General features: G+C 39.7%; 1 protein-coding gene across 1 annotated transcript in view; it reads right to left on the minus strand.

Annotated features, from left to right (window-relative positions):
* The window catches only part of FGD6 (FYVE, RhoGEF and PH domain containing 6), a 70,302-nt gene that overhangs the window by 38,898 nt on the left and 8,422 nt on the right, over positions 1 to 22,982 (minus strand). Inside the window, exons 2-3 of the mRNA XM_086610035.1 lie at positions 19,274 to 21,713; positions 3,271 to 3,418 (exon numbers count right to left, since the gene is read on the minus strand). Coding sequence (XP_086466161.1) covers positions 3,271 to 3,418; positions 19,274 to 21,713 — 2,588 coding nt within the window. The remainder of the gene's footprint in view (positions 1 to 3,270; positions 3,419 to 19,273; positions 21,714 to 22,982) is intronic.

The following is a 22,982-nucleotide window of genomic DNA, read 5'->3' on the forward strand; positions in this document are numbered from 1 at the left end:
AATCTTTTAGCTTTGAAATCTTCTGGCTTTTCAGGATCTGTGAGAAAATCAATTTAGCTTGTAGCTGGAAACAATAATATTATCTAAGAGTAGTTTTTATAACACTATCTGCCTTTCTATTTAATTATTACAGGAAGCACTGAAGCCTGTAATGAATGAAGCCCTAGCAAGTGACAATTATTGTTTAGCAAAAGTAGTAAAGTACAGATAGTATTTCTGTATTATTTGATTTTTTTCTGATTAATACACCAACAGTAATACTTGCAGTAAACTCAAATAGGTTTCAGGAGCATCTTAAAAGAAATATACATTCTCTTTACTGAAAAAGAAGATGAAAGCAGGAAAGAAAAAAAAAAAATCACACTGAAGAGAAAAGTCAGCTTCTGACAATCTAGTAAAAGAGCTGCTGGAATACATAGCAACCGTACTGCAAAGATGTAGGAAGCGTGAGCCTTGTCATCTATCTGAAACACTGTGGAGATGTTGTTGGTTTTTATACGCACGTTTGGCTTCCAAAAAAACAATGCTACCGTTCAACATCGGATAGAAGGAACAGGTATAACAAAGCAAAAGGGGGTAGATGTCATGATGCAAATGTATTTTCTACACAGTGTAACTCCATGTACAATTTCCCTAAGATAAAACATCTTTTTCCATAACTGCTCTCATGGTTTGCCATATGCTTCTCTGCTGCCAGCTGTCACCACATCTATTAGATATTCTGGCTTTCATCTCAATGGGCTGCAAAGAAAGAGTATGGATGAGGAACACTGAAACATCACAGGATATACAACACAAGTGCGATGGAAGTCCTGAAGCTGTATTGAGTATGGTAGCATAATGTAGGCATCAATCAGTTTATCTAGAAAAGCAGATATCTGTAGTTCATAAGCACTAACAGTGCAAAATTTATCTGGAGTTTTAGGTCTTCTCTGAATCTATAAATGTCTTAAGTGCTTGAAATCAAACCATGGAACAGAAGAGGTTGGTTTTAATGATATTGTTATATTGAAAATAAAAAATAAATCTAAATTATTTTTTCATTTGAATTTAACTGACAGTGTTAAATTACTAAATTAAAATTAATTTCTAAATTTAATAATTTGGTGTTGCATCACATATATGCAAAATAAATTATTTTATATACTACATAGACATCTTCATGCAGAGCTTGAATTTTACTTCTAAAATTAAATTTATTTCCAAAAAACATTTAGTTCTATCCAGTGAGAGTCAATCAGATTCAGGCAAGATTGTAACGCCCATCCTCAGGCCTCCATGCCTTTATAAAAAGCACAGCCAACATGCTCCCTGCAGGACTGGGTTCACAAGTAACTCAATTATGCACAGCAAGGTGTCTGCCATCACTGTAGAAGTGACAGTTGCAAATGAGATGAAAATTAGTATTTTGAGAACAAGATGCTACCGCTAAACAATTACAAAACAAAATATCACAGTCTGTTTTCAACTCCATTTGAAAGACTTTTCACATACCAGCTGGCACTGAAAAGGCCACTTTGCATTTGCTCAGTCAAAGATACTCCGGGTCTAAGAGAGTCTCTAATGGGAGAACCAAAGGGATAACAAATTGGGCTCTCAGGCATGGCATTGGGAAGGAACCTTGTAACTCCTCTAACGCATAAAAAGCAGATGCTTGTGGTAAGGCAAAATAAAACCAAGCCCAGCTGATGACCAATGCAGAGACTGCTTCCTTCTCCTCTGCAGCTGCTCTCCCTGTTAGGAAGTTGGTTGTTAATCCCCAGCTGCACGTGCCGCAGCGGCTGAAGCAAGCTGACGAGCAGATGCTTAACAGTGAGCACTGAATTACTCTGTGAAACCTGCCCGAGAAGCCTCATAACAGGGACACTTTTCTGTAGAACTGCCTCATGAAAGGTTGAGGGCATTTCTAGAGGCACACAAGGTAAGTTTGGTTCTATACAGGTACAGTCCTGCTTAGCTTCAAAGGAACGAGCTCTTCCCTCGACCCTCTTTCCCTCCCTCAATTTAGTCCTCTCAGAAGATTTGATATTCAGGTCTGACACATCATCATCAAGTCTTCTCTTCCAGCACTAAAAAGTCTCACTGCTTTTTCTTTTTATAAATTATTATTCATTTTTAAGGAAAGGAAGCCAATATAACTACTATCAAAGGAAACAGAGCTGCCAGGATTGGTACTGAGGAGAGGCACCGGTCTATGGGCAGGATGGTGTCAGGGCACTCAGGATTGAGAAGTAAGGAAGTGCGTATCCCCAAGGACAGGGTTAGGGCCCCCAAAACTTCATTTCATTCCAAGTAGTTAGTACTGTCTTCCTGCTCCTCATTTGAAGAAGAAATAAAGTTAAAATAGGAGAAATCATTCCAAGCTGGCACTCATGCAAGCTAGCAGAAGGTCAGACCTCAACCACAACAGTCAAGCGTGGCTGACACTCCTCCAAGGGCCATAGAGGTGACTCTGCAACCTTATGATGACAGATCTCTTGCGCGTACACCAATAGTCTCTCCTCAGCACCAAAGGAGTAAATTAAGGAACTTAAATGCTGAAAGGGAGGTTGAGCCCATTTGTGTTTCACGCCATCGAAAAGGAAGAATTAAAACCCGGTTCAGTCATCTGTCCTCTGTGCACTAAGCAGTGATTTTGCAGAACCTGTAAATGCAAGAAAGCTGTCTGCACAGAAATAGTTACTGGAACACAGTCTTTGCTGTCGAGACCCCTGAAATAGGACCATCCAGGCAAAAACTACAGCTTCCAAGAGATTTTTTCAGAAGGATCTTCTTAGACCTTCCAACCTTCATTTGGCACCTTTCCTTGGGCTTCACCAAGGCTGACAAATCAAAGGATGATTTTAAATGTTCAGTGCACAACAGATATCGTGCACTCTAGGATCTCTGAGACATAGAGAGCCTCATTAAAAAGTATTTACAAGTCTCAAAACTGAAGATCTCTAAACATACATCTGTGCATGTAGCTCTACTAGAGGGGCATTGTAGGCAGGTCTACAGCTCCAAGGCTCAGTGAAAGATTAAGAACAAATATGCCAGGCAACACACACTTTCTAGTGGGATATTTCTAAACTTGACCTCTTAATATCAGGCTAATGTACACATATTAAATAAAAAATTTTAGAAAAAACCCACTAAACAATAAGAATGACAAAAAGAAATATATAAAGTTATGTTGACTAAATGCCTTTTATTTGAAAATATCCCAACAGGTTACAACTTACAAAATAGAGCAAGAGCGAGGAATAGCTTCAGACGATAAAAAGATACCTGCTTATCTTCTTGAAGATCAGGCTCCCCTTTGCTGGAATCAGAATTTGTGTCATCATCTTCATCAGAACTGTTGATGATATCTTCTTCATCTGACTGAAGATCTCCCATTACCATGTTAGGATGATCACGGTGTTGTTCTAAGGACCTAAAATTAAAGTATGTATAGTCAATAAACATACCATACTTTATTTATGTAAAGAGCTTTCTGGTTTACCCCACAATAAATGGTCTACTTGGTATCAGAAACATGGAAAACAGTAGTGGGTAATCTGAAGATGACAACAACAGTGGTAGGCTTTTCCAGAGTGGACTCATAACTCTGCAATGTTTTACCTATACTGGTATTGATACAATGCTCACTGATAGCGAGCAAAAGCCACAGTACCTTTGGAGTATTTACTCTTTTCCATCAGAGTCTGCCCGATAGCAAAGTTTGATAAATCCATTCTCTTATTGCCATGTGCATCTATAGTGCAACATTTGTAGTGTGTACCAGAAGGACAAAGAAAGATCATAGCCAGTTTGCTCTCCTCTATCTCATAGCATCAGGACTTGTTCTAGATATGGTACTCAGACTGGAGCTTTCTGTCTGAAATTTTAGATGCATGTACAGGGTTGTTTCTCAATGTATATGCTAAACAACTGTATCAGGCATGGCAATATTATAACCGTTCTGTCCAATAATTCTTCTGAAAAACAAGAAAGCAGAACTTTTTGTGATTAAAAACTCCCATCCCCCAGAGATACACATCTTCCAGGTAGCTGTCAAGCTTATAAAATATAACCTTGCTGTGCTGCTGCACAATGATTATAGAGGTCTCTAGTCATTAGCTTTAGCTGTAGCTGCAATACAGAAATTGCATGAGACAGGCACATAGCCTTCTTCCTCTAACTAGCCTTGACAACTTCAGTAGAGATTTAAGAAATACAATTCTAGAAGAATATAAAAAAAGAGGTAGGGAAAGGTAAAGAAGAAAACAGAGACTAGAGGAAACAGCCTGAAGTTTTGGTAAAGTTACACAGAAATACAGCAAATCCCTGGGCTCCTAATTTTAATCCTTAAAATTATCTGATAATTGCCAATTACATTAAAGCTGTGTCTAAATTCACATAATCTGTGTTCGAGGCCTGCAAAAAGATGCTGGGATGCCACAGGCTTATTGTGATATGAGCCAAAAGTGATTAGCTACCCTACAAAACAAAAAGCAAATCCAGAAACCCTTGCTGCCAAGCTGCCGCAGCCAGCAGAGATCTCACTGTGCCAATCAACACCTGATTTTGCGCAGCCAGCATATGTCAGGGCTACTCATTTCTCCATATGGCTGCCCTCTGCCTCCCGAGGCAAGGGATGGTTACAACTGATCTTTTCTTTTCCCTAACTTTGAATGGCAAGAAAGCAGGGATGGAGAGCAACTCTTCCGACTCACCACCTCCAAACATGACTAGTTACCAGGAAGAAAATCTGTTGGCGTGGATCCCATGAGAGACAGCTGCCAGTAAGCCAAACAGCAGAAGTAAGGAATACCAGCTGTGTGAGGATGCTCCAGCAGCAAGGGGTTGATTATTCAATGCTCAAGGCAGAGTTAAAAAACCAAAAACACGATACAAATGCTGATCACAAACAGAAATACATTTAGAGGTGAAGACATGATAAGTTGGCCTGCAGACAGGCCTTGCTCAGCCACGAAGACGCAGAAAAGATTAAAATATCTTGGTTCTATTAAGGCAACACAGGAAGGACTCAGGAAACACCCAAGCAGTTACCATCTCCCAGAACTGAATGGGGTGGGGGAAGAAAGACAATTGCAAGCTCATCACCGAGTCAAAACAAGATCCGGAGCCAGGACTGCAGCCAGGGTGCAGAGAGACACCCAGTTATTTCAGTTTGGAAATGATCAACTTAACCTGGTAAGAGAGCAGTCGACAGAGAGATGGGCGCTGATGACAACAGAGCATGGAGTACGCCAGGGACGATTCCCGTGGAGCCTCCAAGAGCTGTAGGAAGGCAGACCCGCAGCTTTTCACTGGAGTTTTCTCTGGAACCACATTAGCAGGATGCTAAGATTTCTGCAGTTATTTGCTAACTTCAGTTCCAAAAACTCCTTTTCTAGTCTATCTAATTCACAGCCAAATGACCTGTTCACCTGAGAATGTTTATTTTAGCAGATGCCCTCTCATATCCTTTTATTTTTATAGATGGCAAACATCTTTATTACATCTGTAGCATTACATGAGGTAGATAAATCCTCCTGCTTTAGTCAAAACCTGCAACAGAAATAACTACTGATAGTCCTTCCACTGCTATGTTATTCAACAGTTTTACCATCCACATCTGTCACTGAATCTACATCTGGTCTGGGACTTTTTTTTTTCTTTTTCCTACCCTTAATATTTGTTTTAATTGCTGCTTTAATCTCTTTTAACTGGGATCCCTTCTCACCAAGAAAAGATTACTTTCACACTTGTGAAATCACAGTACTTTTGCCTAAGCATATTCTACAGGATGCCCACTCCCAGATTTTGCTATCATTTTCCGTCTAAATATTTCAGGGCAACTGTGCCAACACTTAAAGTTTTAAAAAAAATCTGCCCTTTTCGAAGTCAGAAACGAGCACATTTCTAGGTGAGGCTGTATTCTGCTTGCACAAACATAATCCCATTACCATTGAAGGATAAATAACAAACTAGCTGGCCTGTGTTGGGTGAAGAATTTTCTAAATGAAAGAATAAGCGGCTTATCTAGTAGAAAGTTTCAGTAAAAAAAACTACTAAAAGTTTTTAATAATCAACAACTGATGATTTAGAATGTTTAGTGAGTGTCCACAAACGAGAGCCACTCACCATATAGTTTTCTTTTTTTTCCTTCCTGGGAATCACAACAATGTTTAAGCAGTAAGCTCCTTTTCTTGCCTTTGTGGTACGTACGCACCTACTATTCCAGTAAAGGAAACTGTGAGACCTGAGAGAACCATCTACCAAATCTTGCCTATAGTATCCGCTCCATCAGTTAAAACACCTCACCGTAATCACATATATATATAGTTCTTTTGAAGTTATCTCTGGATGAAGTGAAATCCCTCATAGCCCTCAAATGAGTTTGGAAATAGCAGTAAATCTTTAAATAAACAGAATCTTTTCTGCCACATATCAATTCCTCTTTTCCAAAATACCACAGGCATGCAGTAGTGGCTATTTTTAAGCAGCTCTTCTGATAGGTATTTTGGGGATGCAGTGAACTATCTCTATCTTGTTCCCTCTTCATCACGATTCTTTGTCCTACACACAGCACTCCCAAGAGAAACTTCTGCATTATCAGTCATGTGAAACACCATCACTGCCAACTCACTGTGCTGCCCACTGAGTAAGAATATCTTGCTGTATCTTGTGAGCAAGTTACCTAAATATAGACGTGGGGCTTTTTTATTTGACACAAAATGAAGGGATCATTAGTTTGCCTCTGAATGAGTAGTTTATAAGATGAAGCATGTACATTGTGCTATATTTTCCTAATACGATACTAAAATATTAAACAAAACATGCCCATCCTAATCAGGCATACAACAAGATAAACTGCCAAAACTTAAGAACTGCCATCAAGCTATTACAGCCAGAAAAATAAATCCTAATCAGCATAAAAACCTCTTATTGTCTTCAAAGTTGACCAAGACTGGATCAGACTTGCTTATTCGTATTATTATAGAAGCTTCAAATACACCTAAAGCTTCACTTTCAGGCACTGTGGATTTAGACACTGCACAGGACGCTATAGCCTGAAGTAACAATTAACATTTCATCTCAGCTCCCAATTGATTTAGAAGGCAATTAGTATTTTAAGCTTGACTGAGATGATTCAGAGAGATTCTCTGCCATGGAATGCCCCAACATTAAGCGTTTTATAGTATATTGGAATTACTTCAAGTGTTAGCATCACCATAACTACTAAAAAGCAAGTTTCCACAGCCCCCAAGCTGCTGCTTTACGCACATTTCCTTGTCATCTCCATTATTTTTAGATGTTTTTTCCACTTCCATTAAGTAATCAAAAATACGTAGGAATGCTGAATGAACAGAACCTTGCACCCAACACTCTACTAAAATTGTCTTTTCTCATCCTTTCGTTATTTTAAAAGGAGCATCCATTCTACTGTGCTTTTTGTAGAAGTGTCCTAGCATCTTCATCCTTCTTCTGTCTCTTCCTCCAGCATTTCATTGTGGTTTTTTTGTGGGCGTTTTTGTTTGTTTGTTTATTTTTTAAGAAAGCCTTCAACGTACAGCAAAATTACACAAACTGAAGTTCCTACTCAGCTAAAAAATACACGCCAAAATATCAGAGAGCAAATAAGCATACGCCACTATAATATCTAATCTCAAATCCTTTTTGTTTTGTTACAGTATTTCACAATCTTTTCACAGCTGCTTACATCTCACTTTCCTCCGGAGAAGTAACAATTGCTATTACTGTTAATCCATTATCAGTTTTTGATATCACTAGTCCCTGCAATTAATTTCAACAATTAAGGCATGTTTGGATGCCTTTTTTTTTTTTTTTTTAATATCTAAAAGCACATGGACTCACTGTGGAGGCAATAGATAAGGCTGTTATGTTGGGGTTTTTTTTTTTAGTGTCTCATACTTGTAATAGCCATAGGTAAGGCAGCTAGCCTAACTGACTAATTCCCTCAATGGATCCTAGCTATATGCTTCAGGGGAACCCCAAGGATAAAAGACTTAAAAGACTAAAGGGAAAAAAAAATTCTATGGTGTCTTTTCTGTTAGGTCCCATCTAAATTCAGAATCTTTCTTTCAAGGTAGAAAGGAGGACTGTAAACATAGAAATCACGTTAAGATCCTGAAACAATTTAAGCAGCAATTATCTCATTTGGGTGCTCAATATAACAGAAGATGCTCTTGGAATGCCAAAGCAAAAGGGAAATTATTGCTTGGTTAATAATTGTCTGATTTGGTTTAGCGAACTTCCTTTCGCTTTAATACTTTTTATTTAAGACATTTCAATGTCTTTAATATTTATTTACTGCATTTTTTTTTCTGGAAAAAAGGAAAACATGTCTCGAAAGCAAACATAATTGACAAAACACAAAGAAAATAATGAATACTAACTAAGCAAGATCACTAGTGAGCTCCTGTGGAAGTTTTAAGGAAATAGATGAAAGGATTAGCGATCAGTAGGATTAATAAAAGCATCAATTAATGTACTTTTCGGATGATTTGCTGCAACATCTCAGCTCCACAACCATCCTAAGAAATCAACATTAGCACGTTTCCTTTTGCAAATCGATCTGGAAAGCATAAAAATGAACTTCATATCACTCCAGATGCACCTGGACCCTAAACCATCACATTCGCCTCACCATTTAAACTTCAGATTCTCTGAACAATAGTGACTGTCTACTGTTATAGCGAAAAAATTCCCCTCCCTCATCATCCTCTTCATGTCCCCCTGCTTTTCATTTCTCCTTCAGACATACCAGACCATTAAGCAGTAAATGAGGATGAAACGCAGCCTGGACCAGGCGGCCCACTTATTCAAGTTATTCCCACAGCATCAGTCACCTCTCTGGTTTAATGACAGACACACAGATGGACAGAGCAGAAACTGAGATCACGTCTCTCCTCTCTAGATGTAGTGGAGAATGTGAGAAAGGCTGGTGGACACCTCTGCGGCTCTCGCAGCGCTGGCTTGGCTGGCAGCACCGGGGACTGGTTGCCTTATTGCAGCCAAGCTGCTTGGGCTTCAACTTCACTGCCAAAAATGGTGCTTTTTCACAGCAAGAGAGCGAGATTGCAAGGTGTCCTCTCAAACAGGATTTTACAGGATAGCGTTAAAGTTATGCCATTCATTATTCTGCAGTGACAACTCAATGATTTTCATAAGTTCTTCATATTATTAGGACCAGAAGCAACAAAAAAGGCAATAGACCAGGAGTTTTATTGGTCTGATGCTAAAGAACATGACAGGCAGTTAATCTCGATCTCCCTTTTATTTATGTTTTCTAAGACCACCTGATCAGATCGTGCCAGTGAGATTCATCAGTTCCTTTCACGAGCTACTCTTCTGTAGGTGACATGGCTGAGGAATGAAACAGACCCACTACACCAGGCTTTAAAAAAAGCACCACAAAACAAGAAGCAAACGAACTAGACCAATGAATCTACAATTATTTACATCATTTATAACTGTTGTGCTATATTCTATCTGGGCTGGTTAGGGAACTTTAAGGATGCAATTACAAACATAAACACTCCTCAAGAATCACAGCTAGAAACAGAAACAACCCACATCCAGCTGAGCAACTCCAATTGGAAATGATTTGTGCTCATCAGGTTATTTCTTCAAATTGCAGTTTAAAGACTTCAAGAATTCAAACAATTATTTTAAGCAATATCATATGTAGCATATGCACACACAAGCATCTATGTATTTTCAGAAAGTTAGGATCCTTGATGATCGGGATACACTGTTAAAAGAGAAGTTTGAGACAACCTATTTGAAATGGATTTTGGTTCAGAGCTGCTTGTATTTCGAAAGCTGCCTGCTGCCTCCCGGGCAAAGGGATGGCTGCAGAGAGGAGCCAAGTGGGAGTTTGCTCCTGCCAAGAACTACTCTCTGTGTCCCGGTCCTTACCTCTGGCACTCTCTGCTCACACCTGGGCTTTCTGGGCTAGGGGGATATCAGAAACACTGTCGAGAGCTGCCATCACATTTAGCCTGTTAGATCATGCCACTGGCAGCTCCTTCTCTACTTGGCCAAGCATGTTGTAAACTGCAACACCTGACTTGCTGGAACCAAGTTATCCCAGCATTTGCAGCCAGCACCGTTCAGTTTCGCATTTGTTATCCTCAGGCCAAGAGAGCGCTTATTTCTTTCCTCGACAAGAAGAAAAAAAATAAATCTGACTCGCACTCTAAGCAAAGAGGCATTTGTCATATGTGTTTCACACTTAATCAGTTTTGTACCGTTTCTTTTTTTAAGCAACCCACTGTCACTCACCCTACTTTAGGCATACTGTGATCAGTACAGTTGCGAGCATACTTCATTGCATGATTTTAAAAAGCCTGGTTTAAAAAAAAGATGCAAACAGCACTCAGATGATCTCCATATTTAGCTGTGATCTGAAAACACGAGCTCCCGTGGCCAGAGGCGCCCAAGGACCGCTCTCACCGCCAGCAGCCTCCCATGCTCACAGGAGCCATCCTCTGTGAGACCGTTTGTTGACAATTCCTCAATTCCTTGGAAGGTTCAACATAAACACACACGCATGCTTTGGATGTTTCCACACTCACCATAGAAAAGCCACATCTGGGGGGGAAAAAAAAAAAAAAAAGAAAAAAAAGAGAGAGGTCTCGGTTTTAAACGTCTTTGAGAAAAGCGGTGCGGGCAGCGGGCCAGCTCAGCTCCCGAGCGGCGCGGCACAGCTGCCATCGTGACAAGGAGGGATGGTCACATCACCCTGCCTCCGCTGCGGCGGCCACAGCACAAGTGCCACAAGGAGATTACACCAAGGCAGCAGAATATAATCGAAGAGGATACATGGGGACAGTCTCAAGCATCGGTACTGGAAAGTGAAACACTGCGGCGAAACCCCGGGATTTAAAACCCTTGCCTTGAGACTTGTACAGGGGAAGGAGTTGCTGCATCATTTCTTTCCATCACTACCTAAACCTGTGAGGGATTACCTGCCTCCCAGAGTAGGTAAAGAGGGAAGACTTTGCAGAATTTACAGCTTTTTGCCTTCCCTTCTCATTAATTCTCGTTTCATAGGGAGAGCTGCACATCAACAACGCTCATGGCCAAGACCTTTGGAAAAATTCCTGGTGTGGAAACAATATAAAACAGGACCACCAAAATATGGCGCTTGTTTACAATCAGGACCTGCTATTGTAGCTTCTCTCAGTTCACAAAACACAGATCCTAGTGGGAAAAAGTTTACTGGGAAAGGAGAGCAGGAGCAAAAGAAAAACAACAGTTTACTGTCCAGTCATATAAAAAGAAAAAAACCACAATACAACTCCAGCACACACTGAAGAGGCTTCTAGAAAACTATAACAAAATGTGACAAAATCTCAAACTGAACACATCAAATAGGAAAGCAAAAACTTAGACCAAGTGAGAACCAAACCTCCTATTAATACTCATTTCAGACAAAATGGATGTTACCTTGCCAGAGCTATCATGACATTCCAACGTATACTCCACTACATGTGCTCGACTAGAATCAGAGTTAACGCAAGGCCCTAAATATCTTCTGTATTGATTGATCATTACTTTTATGATTTTTGGGTGACTTTATCCCTGAAATCAGAGCTGCAACATCTCTCTTCAAAACATTGCTCATTCGATTTAGAAATAATGCAAAATCGACTCTATTTTTCACATGTCAGATACCTAGAAGATGACGAGAGAAAGCTAAGTAGCATATTACTCAAAAGGCAGTCACTCAGATTTAAAATAAACGTGTAGTGACTTAACGCTTAAACACACGACTGTCTGTACACATTGGAGCTGACACATCTTCCTGGGTAGTCTGTCGAAAAACAGAGGATGAAATAGTTTGGTTGAGACCAACACAGACGAGCTGTAAAGAATTGAGCTGTTTGCAAGCTTGGACTTGAGCCCTCTCTTCTCTCATTTTTTGTACAGATTAGAAGAAGAATGGGACTCAGACACTTTTTCTAAACTTTTCAGCACATCTGAAAAATCAATACAGAACATCTGACTCCCAGGAACACCGGTGAGTGGGAAAAAAAAACCAAATAAAAAACAACAGAAAAATCAACTGAACTCTGCACAGTTGAAATCACTGAGCCATAAGGATTTGATATCAGTGATATTAAAATGACGGTTTTGATAAAAACTCCTCTTATTTATTTACACGCATCTTACAGATTTTTTTTTTAGTCCACTTCTGCTTGAGTGGGGCAGTTTTTCATAAGCAGAAAGATATTTTAAGGAAAAATTAATACTTATGTAAACTTAATATTTTCTAAAGAAACATCTTGGATCCTAGTATCTCAAATAAACCCTGCATTCCTTAATCTAGATTTTGTCCAGTGCATTGAAACAACATGGCTGTATAGTTTTGAAGTCTACTCTTTAAAACATCTTTAACTGGATGAAATATAAATGTTAAGTAAATGAGGCATATTCATATCACTGTTGGCATTTAAATAAAAACTGAAGTTAATAGTTTGATTGCTTTCTTTCCCAACGTTTTTATGCTCCCTCAAAAAAAAAAAAACTTACTGTTTTACATATACAATTACAGTAGACCTTGCTGCAGTTAAAAAAATCACCGTACAAACCAGAATACCACGAAGCTTCACAAGCACATTTCCTGAGCCAATGCTGAAAATAACACACAGGAAAAGGCTGTTGTTGAGCACATAAACGGGTCTTTCATCAATTCTTATGTCACATGTGACTCTCCATTCTACATCTGATACTCTCTTGAGCTACATTTTCTTAACCTGCAATTTATACCATGGTTGGCAACCAGAGACAAAGCATGCGTGTTGGAGGCAGGGGAGAAAGGCCAACGTCAGGTGACAAATATGCAACATTAAGTTAGTTTCCCCAAGTTAAGGGAAAGGGAAATACATATAAAAAAAATGCGAAAGTTAGGAAAAAACCAAACATGGAATAAAAGAGGAAAGAAAAAGATAAGGCATTGGAGATTAATTCAAGAAAGCGCGTGACACCCGAGTTCCTGTTATCCATAAAGACGGGGGTTAGGAAGCAGGCTACAGGACACAGGGGTGTTCACGCACTGCTCTGCTTACTTCAGGCCCTCCCACACCACACTAAGCCGCCCTTTGGCCAAAGGCAAGAGTCGACGCGTCAGGCTGCGGCGACGTCACCAGGAGGAAGGATAAGGACATCCTTGTATTGTACCAGGGGAATTGATAGGAATAGCACAGTTAGGACTTTTTTGCCACTGCTTGGAGCACTTCTTTGGTGGGAAACGAAAGACAGTGCAGTTTATCATTTGGTTTGTAGCAAACATTGCATTTACTCTCAAAATGGCTCTTTTAACGCATATGGACTGCACGTGCTCCTAGGTTAATGTGAGGTAATTTTCTAGACTGTGCAAGACGGTGACAAAGGAAACCACCAAACTTTTTGGACAGCGGCGACGAGATTTGCCCAGTGCACCCCAGCAGCGCCTGCCTCATCACTGCCGCCACGGTCAGCTCGTTCCCTCTTACTCTCCCAAACGCACCCAGCCTCAACTGCACTCGGTAAAAAGATAACATCAAGAGCTTAAACCACATCTATTTTTACGTAGCACTTGTAATACCTTTTGATAAATTATAAGTTTTTCATTGTTGCTCATCCAACTCTGTCAAAAGTTCCCCTATGTGCAGTGTCCACATCCTGCTTCATCCCCCTCTTTCTTTTACCAAAATCAAGAGAGAGCCCTTGAAAAGAGAGATGAAAGAAATACCAAAGACAAAAATTCTCTTTCATGACAGTCTTGGAGATCTTCACAATTGTGTTCATCTCATAAGACCTTTCAAACCTTTTCAAGACTGGATTGTATACTAGAATAATGGACTTGGTATCAGAAAAATTCAGTTCTCCAACTCCTTTCTCTCTCTTAATGGAGAGGGAGAGCATTGGACCTCAGAATCTTTCCCAACATCAAGATATGAAATCAGCACATCTCAAACACATTTGCACAAGTGTGTGTCAAGATTCTTTTAAAGCAAGAAAGTTTCTATTCTTTTTTTTTTTTTTTTAAGGGATTGGCATGCTTCTCCCAATTGCTTTAGAATATTTAAATATTTTCCCAGAGTGCCTATCTTCTTATAGTATAGGCATTTTATCTCAGTTTGTATAGCAGACTAAACTATAAAGCTGCATGACCGAAACTCATGCCAAATACTAAGGGAAACTCCTTCTCTTACTGGAAAAGCAGACCAGGGAGACACTGACTTGCATAAAGATTCTTGCAAATAGAGAAATAAAAAATGAAAAACACAACTCCATATGCTTTCTTGAGAAAAAAAATTCACTCCAAGTTTTTTATGTAGTTTCACATGCCACCCTAGTAGTATAAAATAATTAACACTACAAAATAGAGTAATTCCAGCCCCAAGGTCAGTGATTTGGCTAACCCTCGAGAAAGAGAAGGAGCTCCCACAGTGGCATACAGCCTCAAGACAAAAGGGTCCCACCATCTGCATACACCCAATTCTTCCCCAAAGCCCTTACGTCAGATCATCATATTCCCAAGTAGCAGTGCTACCAATATTTCCATTTCTCACTGATTTGGACTCTGATTAGACACCCCATAGCCCATAAAATAGCAAAAACGTGAGAAGTCAGCAAGACGGCATTTTCCTTATTCCTGGTAGCCAAGAATTGCTTTGTCCGTTTCCTGCTCCCAAACACCAGAGCTGGGACTGCCGATACGATTTGCATTCAGCCTCACGGGGGACGGGAAGCAGAGATCTGAGCCATCTGACTCACTCTTTACTGACAAGCCCTCGGAGTTGGCAGAAGCCTACCAGCTGCATAACACGTACGTGAGAAAGCGAGGTAGGGAGGGGAAAGAAAAAGGCAAGCTCAAGGAAGCAGAGTACAAAAAGCAAGCCAGTGATAATACATGACCGAAGATAATGAAGTCTGATAGGAAACCTAAACAGCACATTATCAAAGCTATCCCATTAAAATCTGAGTTACAATTGCAAAGAAAGAATTTAACGCACAGCTAAGGGTGGCAGAAGCCAGCTAGAAGCACAGGGGGAGATCAGAAGACAGGACAAGACTGCAGAGCCAATGGAGGAAAAGGAACCTCCCTTCTTCAATCAGAAATCCATTATCATCTTTAAGAAGCAGATGAAATCAAAAACATTTACATACCTGGCCTCTACATATGAGGAAATTATATCCTTCAATAAAATTCAGTAAAAAGAAAATGTAATTTTTAATGTATAACACCTTCAATACCTAAAATGTATTTAATGCATTCGAATCTCAGCATAAGTGTTTGAAAACTGTTTTTAAATACTATTTAAATCCCGTAGTATTTTATGAATTTCGTGTTTCTCTTGAAATACTTTTGAATGGGAATATTGCAATTGCAAGAAAACTTCTTCTTTAACATAGCCAATCCCTAAACACCACCACATTTATCTGGTGCAATACTGCTCATCAGAAGCATGGCTCAACCCTAACAAAGTTCAGTACATCAAAGAAGAATATGCATCAAAGCAAAGTGCTTAACCACACAGATTTCATTACTAAATTCACTATTCCAGGAAGGCTTTCATGGACACTTAATTGACCTCTGGGGACTCAGTCACCAAAGCAGAATTTAATCCGGAAAACTAAATTTACATTTTGCATTGAGATGCTCATTTCTGGAAAACCAATGGATTAATTTAAATCAGCAGGGGTGGGGAAAATAGGAACTAGTATTTAATTACACCAACAATAAGATCTCAAAGGATTGTTGTCACATGGTACTCCCCGCTCCCAGCCCTGTACACAGAAAAATCCTAGCTAGAAATACAATGACACAGCTATAAATTTTGTGAAAATCAATTAACAGTCACATACATTTGCAATATCTTGAAGGAACACTGTCAAAAGTAGGCAGTAAATGCAGTATGTTATTCCCTGAAGGGCGAAGAGTAAATACAGTATGTTATTCCCTGAAGGGTGAAGGAGCAGATTCATCCAACCTGAAGTACAATTCTCTTGCCTAGAACAATGTAACAAATACCAAAAGGAAGCCCACAAGATCTAGAAAAGTTTATGTTTCTGTTTTCTATGTCATGACAGATATTCCAAGGCATGTTCACTGTTCCCTTTGCATCTTTAGATTACTGGACAAATGTACATTCAATTTTACTTTCAGTTTTAAGGAAGAGTTTGCTGACATGCTCAGAATAAACGTTTGTCACTAAAAAGAGGACAATCAATACATAAATGTTTCTCTTTCATTAGGAGGTTTTAAAAAATGGTGTTGCTTCAGAACAGAACTGTTACAGCTACTGGACTCTGATAATATTAAAATTAATTGTGGCATTACCAGCAATATCAACTTTTCACCTCACTTTTCAGGCCCGAACCATTCATTTCTCAAAAAAAACAAACCCAAAGAGCTGCTTTCCCTGTTGTTACCTGCAACTGGATAATGATATTTAAAACTTCTTTTACATTTAACAGTACATTTTCTATCCCACAGCATCTATTCTTCACTCACTTTGTTTACAGAGTTGTCATAACACATTTATCTTAATTATCCATTTTAAATTGCTAGTCAAGCAAGTAGACTAGAACAAAACAAAAAATCCTTAAAAACTGTTTCAAGAGACTTCTTAATGGATTATCTGCTCTCAAGGTATTGTCATTACTTTCTTTATTGAGAATATTTCCCTGAATTACTTAACACAAGCCAAACCCATCAGTGTCCTATCAACAGCGTCTGTCCCACACCAGCAGTTCGCACATTGTATCAGGAACCTGGTCCTCTTCTGTTCAAAGCCAAGCCCAACTACAGTAGAAGGGAGGCTGACATCAAGTAACTCAAAAAATCAAGTGGTAAGTTACAACTGATACCCACCATTAATTACCCAGGCCTGCCATTTGCATTTAAATCCCCGTGGGAAGGCCCAAGCAAACAAACATATCTGAATTTAATAACAGATGAAGTTAGGATAAGAGTATCAGAAGCTATTACCGTTCTCCATTAAATTATACTGGTTTCACCGGATGGGAGCAGGAGGAAATTTCTCAGTAACCACTGAAGCACTGGGTACATAATGAAAATTTTATTTCTTCCTCCAGAAAGAAATGTAACATGGGGTAAAGACACTGCCGAACTCCTCTGGTAATAGCAAGCCTGGCACTCAAACTTAATACACTGCGTATGTGCTATTATGACTAGAAGTTTAGGCAATCGGTCTATGAATTTCTCAGAAGAACAATCTCATTTGTACGTTGGCTTTAATCGTAAGATAATTTGCTTTGAGATCCCCATTAGCAGTGCATTACAGGAGGTTTATATGCCATGATCTACGAAAAAGGGCTAAGTGCGTGTTCTGACAGGCTGGGGAAAACACGAGCGGTAATTATTTCAATAACATCAGCACTGTTTCTCTAACCGGTTTTATAATACCACCTGGCCCAGGAAATGAGAAAAGGCTCTTAAAGAACTATGCAGAAAAGGTAAGACAACATTGATAAAGAAGCTTCAAAGGATTTGAGACAACAATGAATGGGAAAACTGGAGCAGCTGCCTGCCTGGCTCTGTCCGGGCAAGGAGGACCCTTGCACCTCCCAAGCCAGAGCCAAAACAAATACCTGTACCTGATCTTCCAGCATAAGCTGATATGGGTCAAGAAACCACTGCCCTGTTGTGTTCCTTTTTCTCCTAGGGATTTCTTTGCTCCCCAAGATCTACTGAAGTAACTGCATGCATTTATTGCTTCCTGAGGTAGTTTCTGACTACGTAATTTAGTCCAAAATAAACACTTAAAGGGTTCTGGTTCTGGTTTTCTATGTGTGCTTTTTAAAGAAAACAACACAACACAAACTCAGTTATGTCAAGAATGTCCAGCTTAGGGAGCAGCTACAGTTGCGTTATGTGCCAGGGTGCAAGAGATCACTTAAACCCTTAAATCACTGTCGGTACTGGGGAAGGTTTGCGTGGAGAGGGAGTAACTATAAACCTCTCACTCAGCCAGGTGAGAAAACTACAGAATTTCACTCAAGGAGCAGCTGGAGTCTCATGCCTACCATACTTCATATAACAAAACAGTCCTTTTCCTGAAGCAAAGGCATACATTCACCTGAGCCAGAACCACAACACAAACCAAAATAGATCACATAAACACATAAAATAAACCCTTATCTAAGATTGGTCTCACTCTTCTTGGGTAAACCAATTCAAGGGAATTCTAAGAGAGCACGGTCAAAACCCTTAAAAGATACCCAAAGATTAGATTTAAACAAAAAGCATACTCGTATTCAGGAACTTAAATTATGCCAAGGCAAAACCAAGAAACACCCTCCAGTTAAAAAGAAAAATACTCGGCAACCACGTGAATAAATATACCAATACCAAGCCCATAACCAAAAAATCTTACTTCCCATGATAAGGCTTCATGCTTTCCATCAAACAGTCCAATAGTAAGTGACGCTATTTAGGGAGAACACATGAGCTGGGCCACCCTTTGTGGCCGGTTCCTCTTCCCAGCATCCACAATCACAGTATTACATGTATTAAAAGACCTGTTCCTGCCTATTCCATTATGCATCTGTTTTGGACATCAGTCCAATCCCTTTTTGAATCTGCTGATATTATCTGTCTCTACCATCTCCTGAGACAACGAAATACAGCAGCAACCTCCACAGTCACCAGACTCTGTCTTTCAGTAATATTCTGTGTGAGTCACACGGAACTCGTGCACTACTATTACCTTTATTGCATCTGGGAGCACAGGGAGATACAGAAGACTCGCTATATTCAGAGGCAATATATTTTTTTATACCCAAAAAGCTTTCAAGACCTGATGAAAAATTTGCATACTCAAAAGCTCGTCTGCTTTTCCCAGCTCTATCACCTGACCTAAAAATATATTCACTCCCTCTACAAATCTAGCAACTATGCACTCTATGAACACTTACTCCAGTACATCCCGAGCCTGTGGTAAGGTTTATTTCTCCCCATGTAAGTATTCTTGGATACAAACACATGACTGTGCCTGATTTGCTTTAAATCTGGAAAAGTACATACGTTAGTTTCTCAAATTTTTATCATGTATGAGGAATAACTAGCTTATTTTTCCTCTTGACTCTACCCAGTGCAAACAGTTTTCAAAAGAGCAAAAACATATATAGATATACAGCAACGACTGTTCTGTTGACATCTAATAAAAGGGGTACAGCCTCTCAAGTCATCATCTAAACATGTTTACATCCAAAACAGTTGCAATGAAAGTGTTTAACTTCCCTTTTCCCTTTATTTTACCTGCTAAGCTCCAAACGCCTGTTTGTAGCTTCACAAGGCTCCTCAGCCTCGTAGAAGCTAGGGCTCTGGTCTTCCACGCTGCTGGAGTTCTGCCATTCAAAACAGAGATTTCTCCCAGCACCCATAGCAAAAGGCAAGTTCTCATACTCGGGTATTTCCTCATAGTGACGCACGTTCTCATACTCTGGAGCACAAGTGCTGGTTACAGAATTCAAATGCATTTGTGACAAATTCTCTCCCGAAAGTACAAGCCCATCTAAAAACTCCAGCCTTTGGTTACTTCGCATCTCAGGTTGACTTCTGTTTCTCTGCCTCTTCTTCTGTAACGCAGGACTACTTATTTCTACAGAATGCGCCTTTGCAGATTTAGCTTTCCTTTCACTGCCTACAGATGCTATATTTCGGTTGCTACCACTTCCATACCTGTCCCCAATGGAAAGGTTGGTGACAGCGCTATCCATTGACTGGCTGCCTTTAGACAGAAATTTTTGGAAGTCACTTTTCATCAGGCAAACCGACAGTTTCATGTTGAGAAACTTTTTCAAGCTATTTTTCTTCTGATGGTCTTTGCAAGGCTTGTCTGTCCTTTCCATGTCCACAGCAGAGAGAGATTTGGCCCTAGGCTTTGTCACAACAGCCAAGTGGCTGAAGCTGGTAGCAATGTTAGCAGTTTTTAATGATTCAGAATTTCCTGAAAACGGAAGAATAGGATGAGGTAACTTCCAGACAGGTTTCTCAGAAGATCGTTTGGGTATGTCACAGGACGACAGCGCGCCTTGCTCCTTGGCTGGTGGACGTGTGAAGTGAGATCCTTCAAGAACGTTGTTCGATTTGTCCTCACTGGAAGTGTAAGAACTTTTCTCCACAAGTTCTGCTGATGCAGCTTTTTTCAGCAGGCCAGCAGCTGGTAAGCTGTGCCTCTGTGGTTTCTTAGGAATGATTTTTGGAGAACTTTCATCCTTTATTTTAACTTCTTTATCTTCCAAGTTTTGTGGGGAAACACGAAGGCTACTGGAAGCAGATGAGTGCTGACTGCTAGCTAATTTGAGTTGCTTTGGCAAACTCATGGACAAAGTATCACACCTGACAAAGTTAGTCCTTTTGTCCACAGCATCTAGCATACTGGTATCATCTGTCATCTCATCCACGGAGTTTACTAAGTTATGGTCTGCATCTAAAGAACATCCAACACTTTCCACCAAATCAGAAGTTTTGTGTGACAACTGAGGCAAAAGATTTTGTGAAGTTGACTCTTCTGTAGCAGGTTCCTTCACCTGATGCATTTTGTCTGCATTGCTCTGAGTTATCTCGCATTTCTCAGGATGAAGCACTTCCGTATTATTGTTATAACAAACACTCTGACCAAGGATATTAATTTTTGCTGGCTTTTTAAAGCTTTGTTCTGTGAGGCCAAAGGAATCTTTCTCTGAATTAGATGGTTCCTTTGTTCCTTCTCCTGTAGTGTCTATGCCATCCTGACGGACTAGACATGCAGCACGTGGCTTTCTTGGCTTAGGGATAGGAAGCACTTTTGAGTTCAGGACTAAAGATGTTTCAGAGGAGGTTTTATCAGCATCTGTTTTCATACCCATTTCACCTGAAAATGTACTATCGCTACTTAAATTTTCATTTTCCAGGATTTCCTGGTCCAATGGGCAAGAGCAACTGCGGTTATTTTCAGTCAAACTAGGACAAATTTCAGACATCTGAAGCTCATCAACAGTTAGCCTACCATTGGTATTTTGTTGCTTCCCTTTAGCTACCTCAGAAGATGATGAAGACCGTACAAGCTCCATAAACTCTATTTTAACATCGTTCTTGGAACTGCTGCCATTCCCTTTGTCAAGTTTGTCCGCATACCTGTGCCTCACAGGACTGCTGTTAGGAAACACGCTATGAGTTAGAACGTCCTTAAGTTTCTCTTCCAAAATGCTTGCTTTCAAAACCACCTGATTTCTATTTGCCAGTTTTTCATTAGGACCATCACCCAGAGCTAGTGCAGTTTTTTCACCAACTTTGAGGTTCTCTAACTTTTCAAAGTGCTCAAAAATGATCTGAGTTTTACAGGTGTTCTCCCCATTTCCAAGCTTATGAAGGCATTCAAATTTGCAAGATGACATTGGTAAAATATATGCTGTGTTATCAGTACTCTCTTCCAAGGCTTCATTTTTATAGTTCAAGCAGTCTAGCGTTTGAGAAGAATCTCCCCTGTGCTCCTCAAAGCTTTTTGTGCTTTTCCTTGTAGACGATGGAGGTTTAACTTCTGGAATGGATGAGCTCTTGAGAACCTTTGGTTTTGGTGCAATTGCTGGCTTGGTTTTCCTTGCTGCTTGTATAACACCAGAAAGTACAATGTCGGGCTTCGGTGCAACAGGTGGAGGTGTTGCCTTGTGTCCTACCACAAATTTTGGTTTGGGGGCCACTGGTGGCTTCTTGATTTCTACGAAGGACAGAAAACAAAGACTTTAGTTACCATAAGCCCACAGAACAACTTCATCTGCACCACAGTATTATTACAGGTTTTGTAACATCTAAATCACACGATCTACAGCACCTCAGTGTGTATATGCCGACATTTTTCTCTTAAAAGCACGTCTCCCTTCCTTATCGCCGCTTCTTCATTAGTTGTCTTTCTTCATTTTAACAGGTGCAATTGAGGAGTGGTAGGAAAAGTCTTCAGGGTAATTTCTTTGTTAAAAAACAATTTAACTTTATGGAAGTACATGTCCTTGCTCAGATGCTAAAGTACGATGCTAATAAAACCAGAGCAGATTAGCTTGGTTTTGCAGTTTGAATTATTACAATACCTTTTAAAAATGGTTCAAATATGCTAAGTGCCTCAGGTACAATAAGCCACAAAGATAACAGAACAACTAGGGTAACTACCAAAACAGTTCAGTTCCTTCCTCTACCACCTCTGGAAACGTGTAACCTAAAATTCCCCTTTCCCTTCCTCTTCTTTTCAAACAATATTGAGATGGATAACCATACCAGCTGTAAAACCAGCACGTCACTACCACCAGTTCAGTGAAATGAGCCTGTGGTGTGAAGTTAATGCAGTAATTTGTAGCAAGTCAGTACTTTCCTACTGTAAAAGACTATTTCTGTGCATCTTATCAAATTACTCCAACCAACATGTTACTGTCTGACCCAGAAACAGTCACCACCGCTATGACTTATGACCCACTTGACAGCACACAATGACAAACCCTGGGGAGAGTGGACGGCAGGAAACGGAGGACATGAGGAACTTGGAGATTATGGAGTTTTGATCGTGCTGTTTTGTTTTTTTTTTTTGTTTTGTGGGTTTTTTTTAAGGTATGTCTGAAGCATTTAAATATTGCAGGAGATCATTTATGACCAATTTATTTCCATATGCTGGTATAATTTCAGATTTATAAGCGCTTTGAGTGATTTTTGACATATGAAAACTTATTTATTAAGTAAACAAGTTCCTCCTGTTTTTTTATGTACTACCTCTGTATTTATTACCTTTGTTTTGAACAAGAAAGTCATACACCCATGAAACAAAACTCTCAAGAAAACATGCTAATTAATGTTTCACATGCAAAGAGATTGGTTAAACCATTGATTTATGATTCCCTTTGAACTGTGGGGTTGGTTTTTATCACCATCATTATTACAGGTATGCAACTATATCCTACTATCTAGCCTAGAAATACAAGAATAAAGTTTCAGGCTTTGAGTT

The sequence above is a fragment of the Tauraco erythrolophus genome, chromosome 4 (assembly GCF_009769465.1).
Source record: "Tauraco erythrolophus isolate bTauEry1 chromosome 4, bTauEry1.pri, whole genome shotgun sequence".
Taxonomy (NCBI): Eukaryota; Metazoa; Chordata; class Aves; order Musophagiformes; family Musophagidae; genus Tauraco; species Tauraco erythrolophus.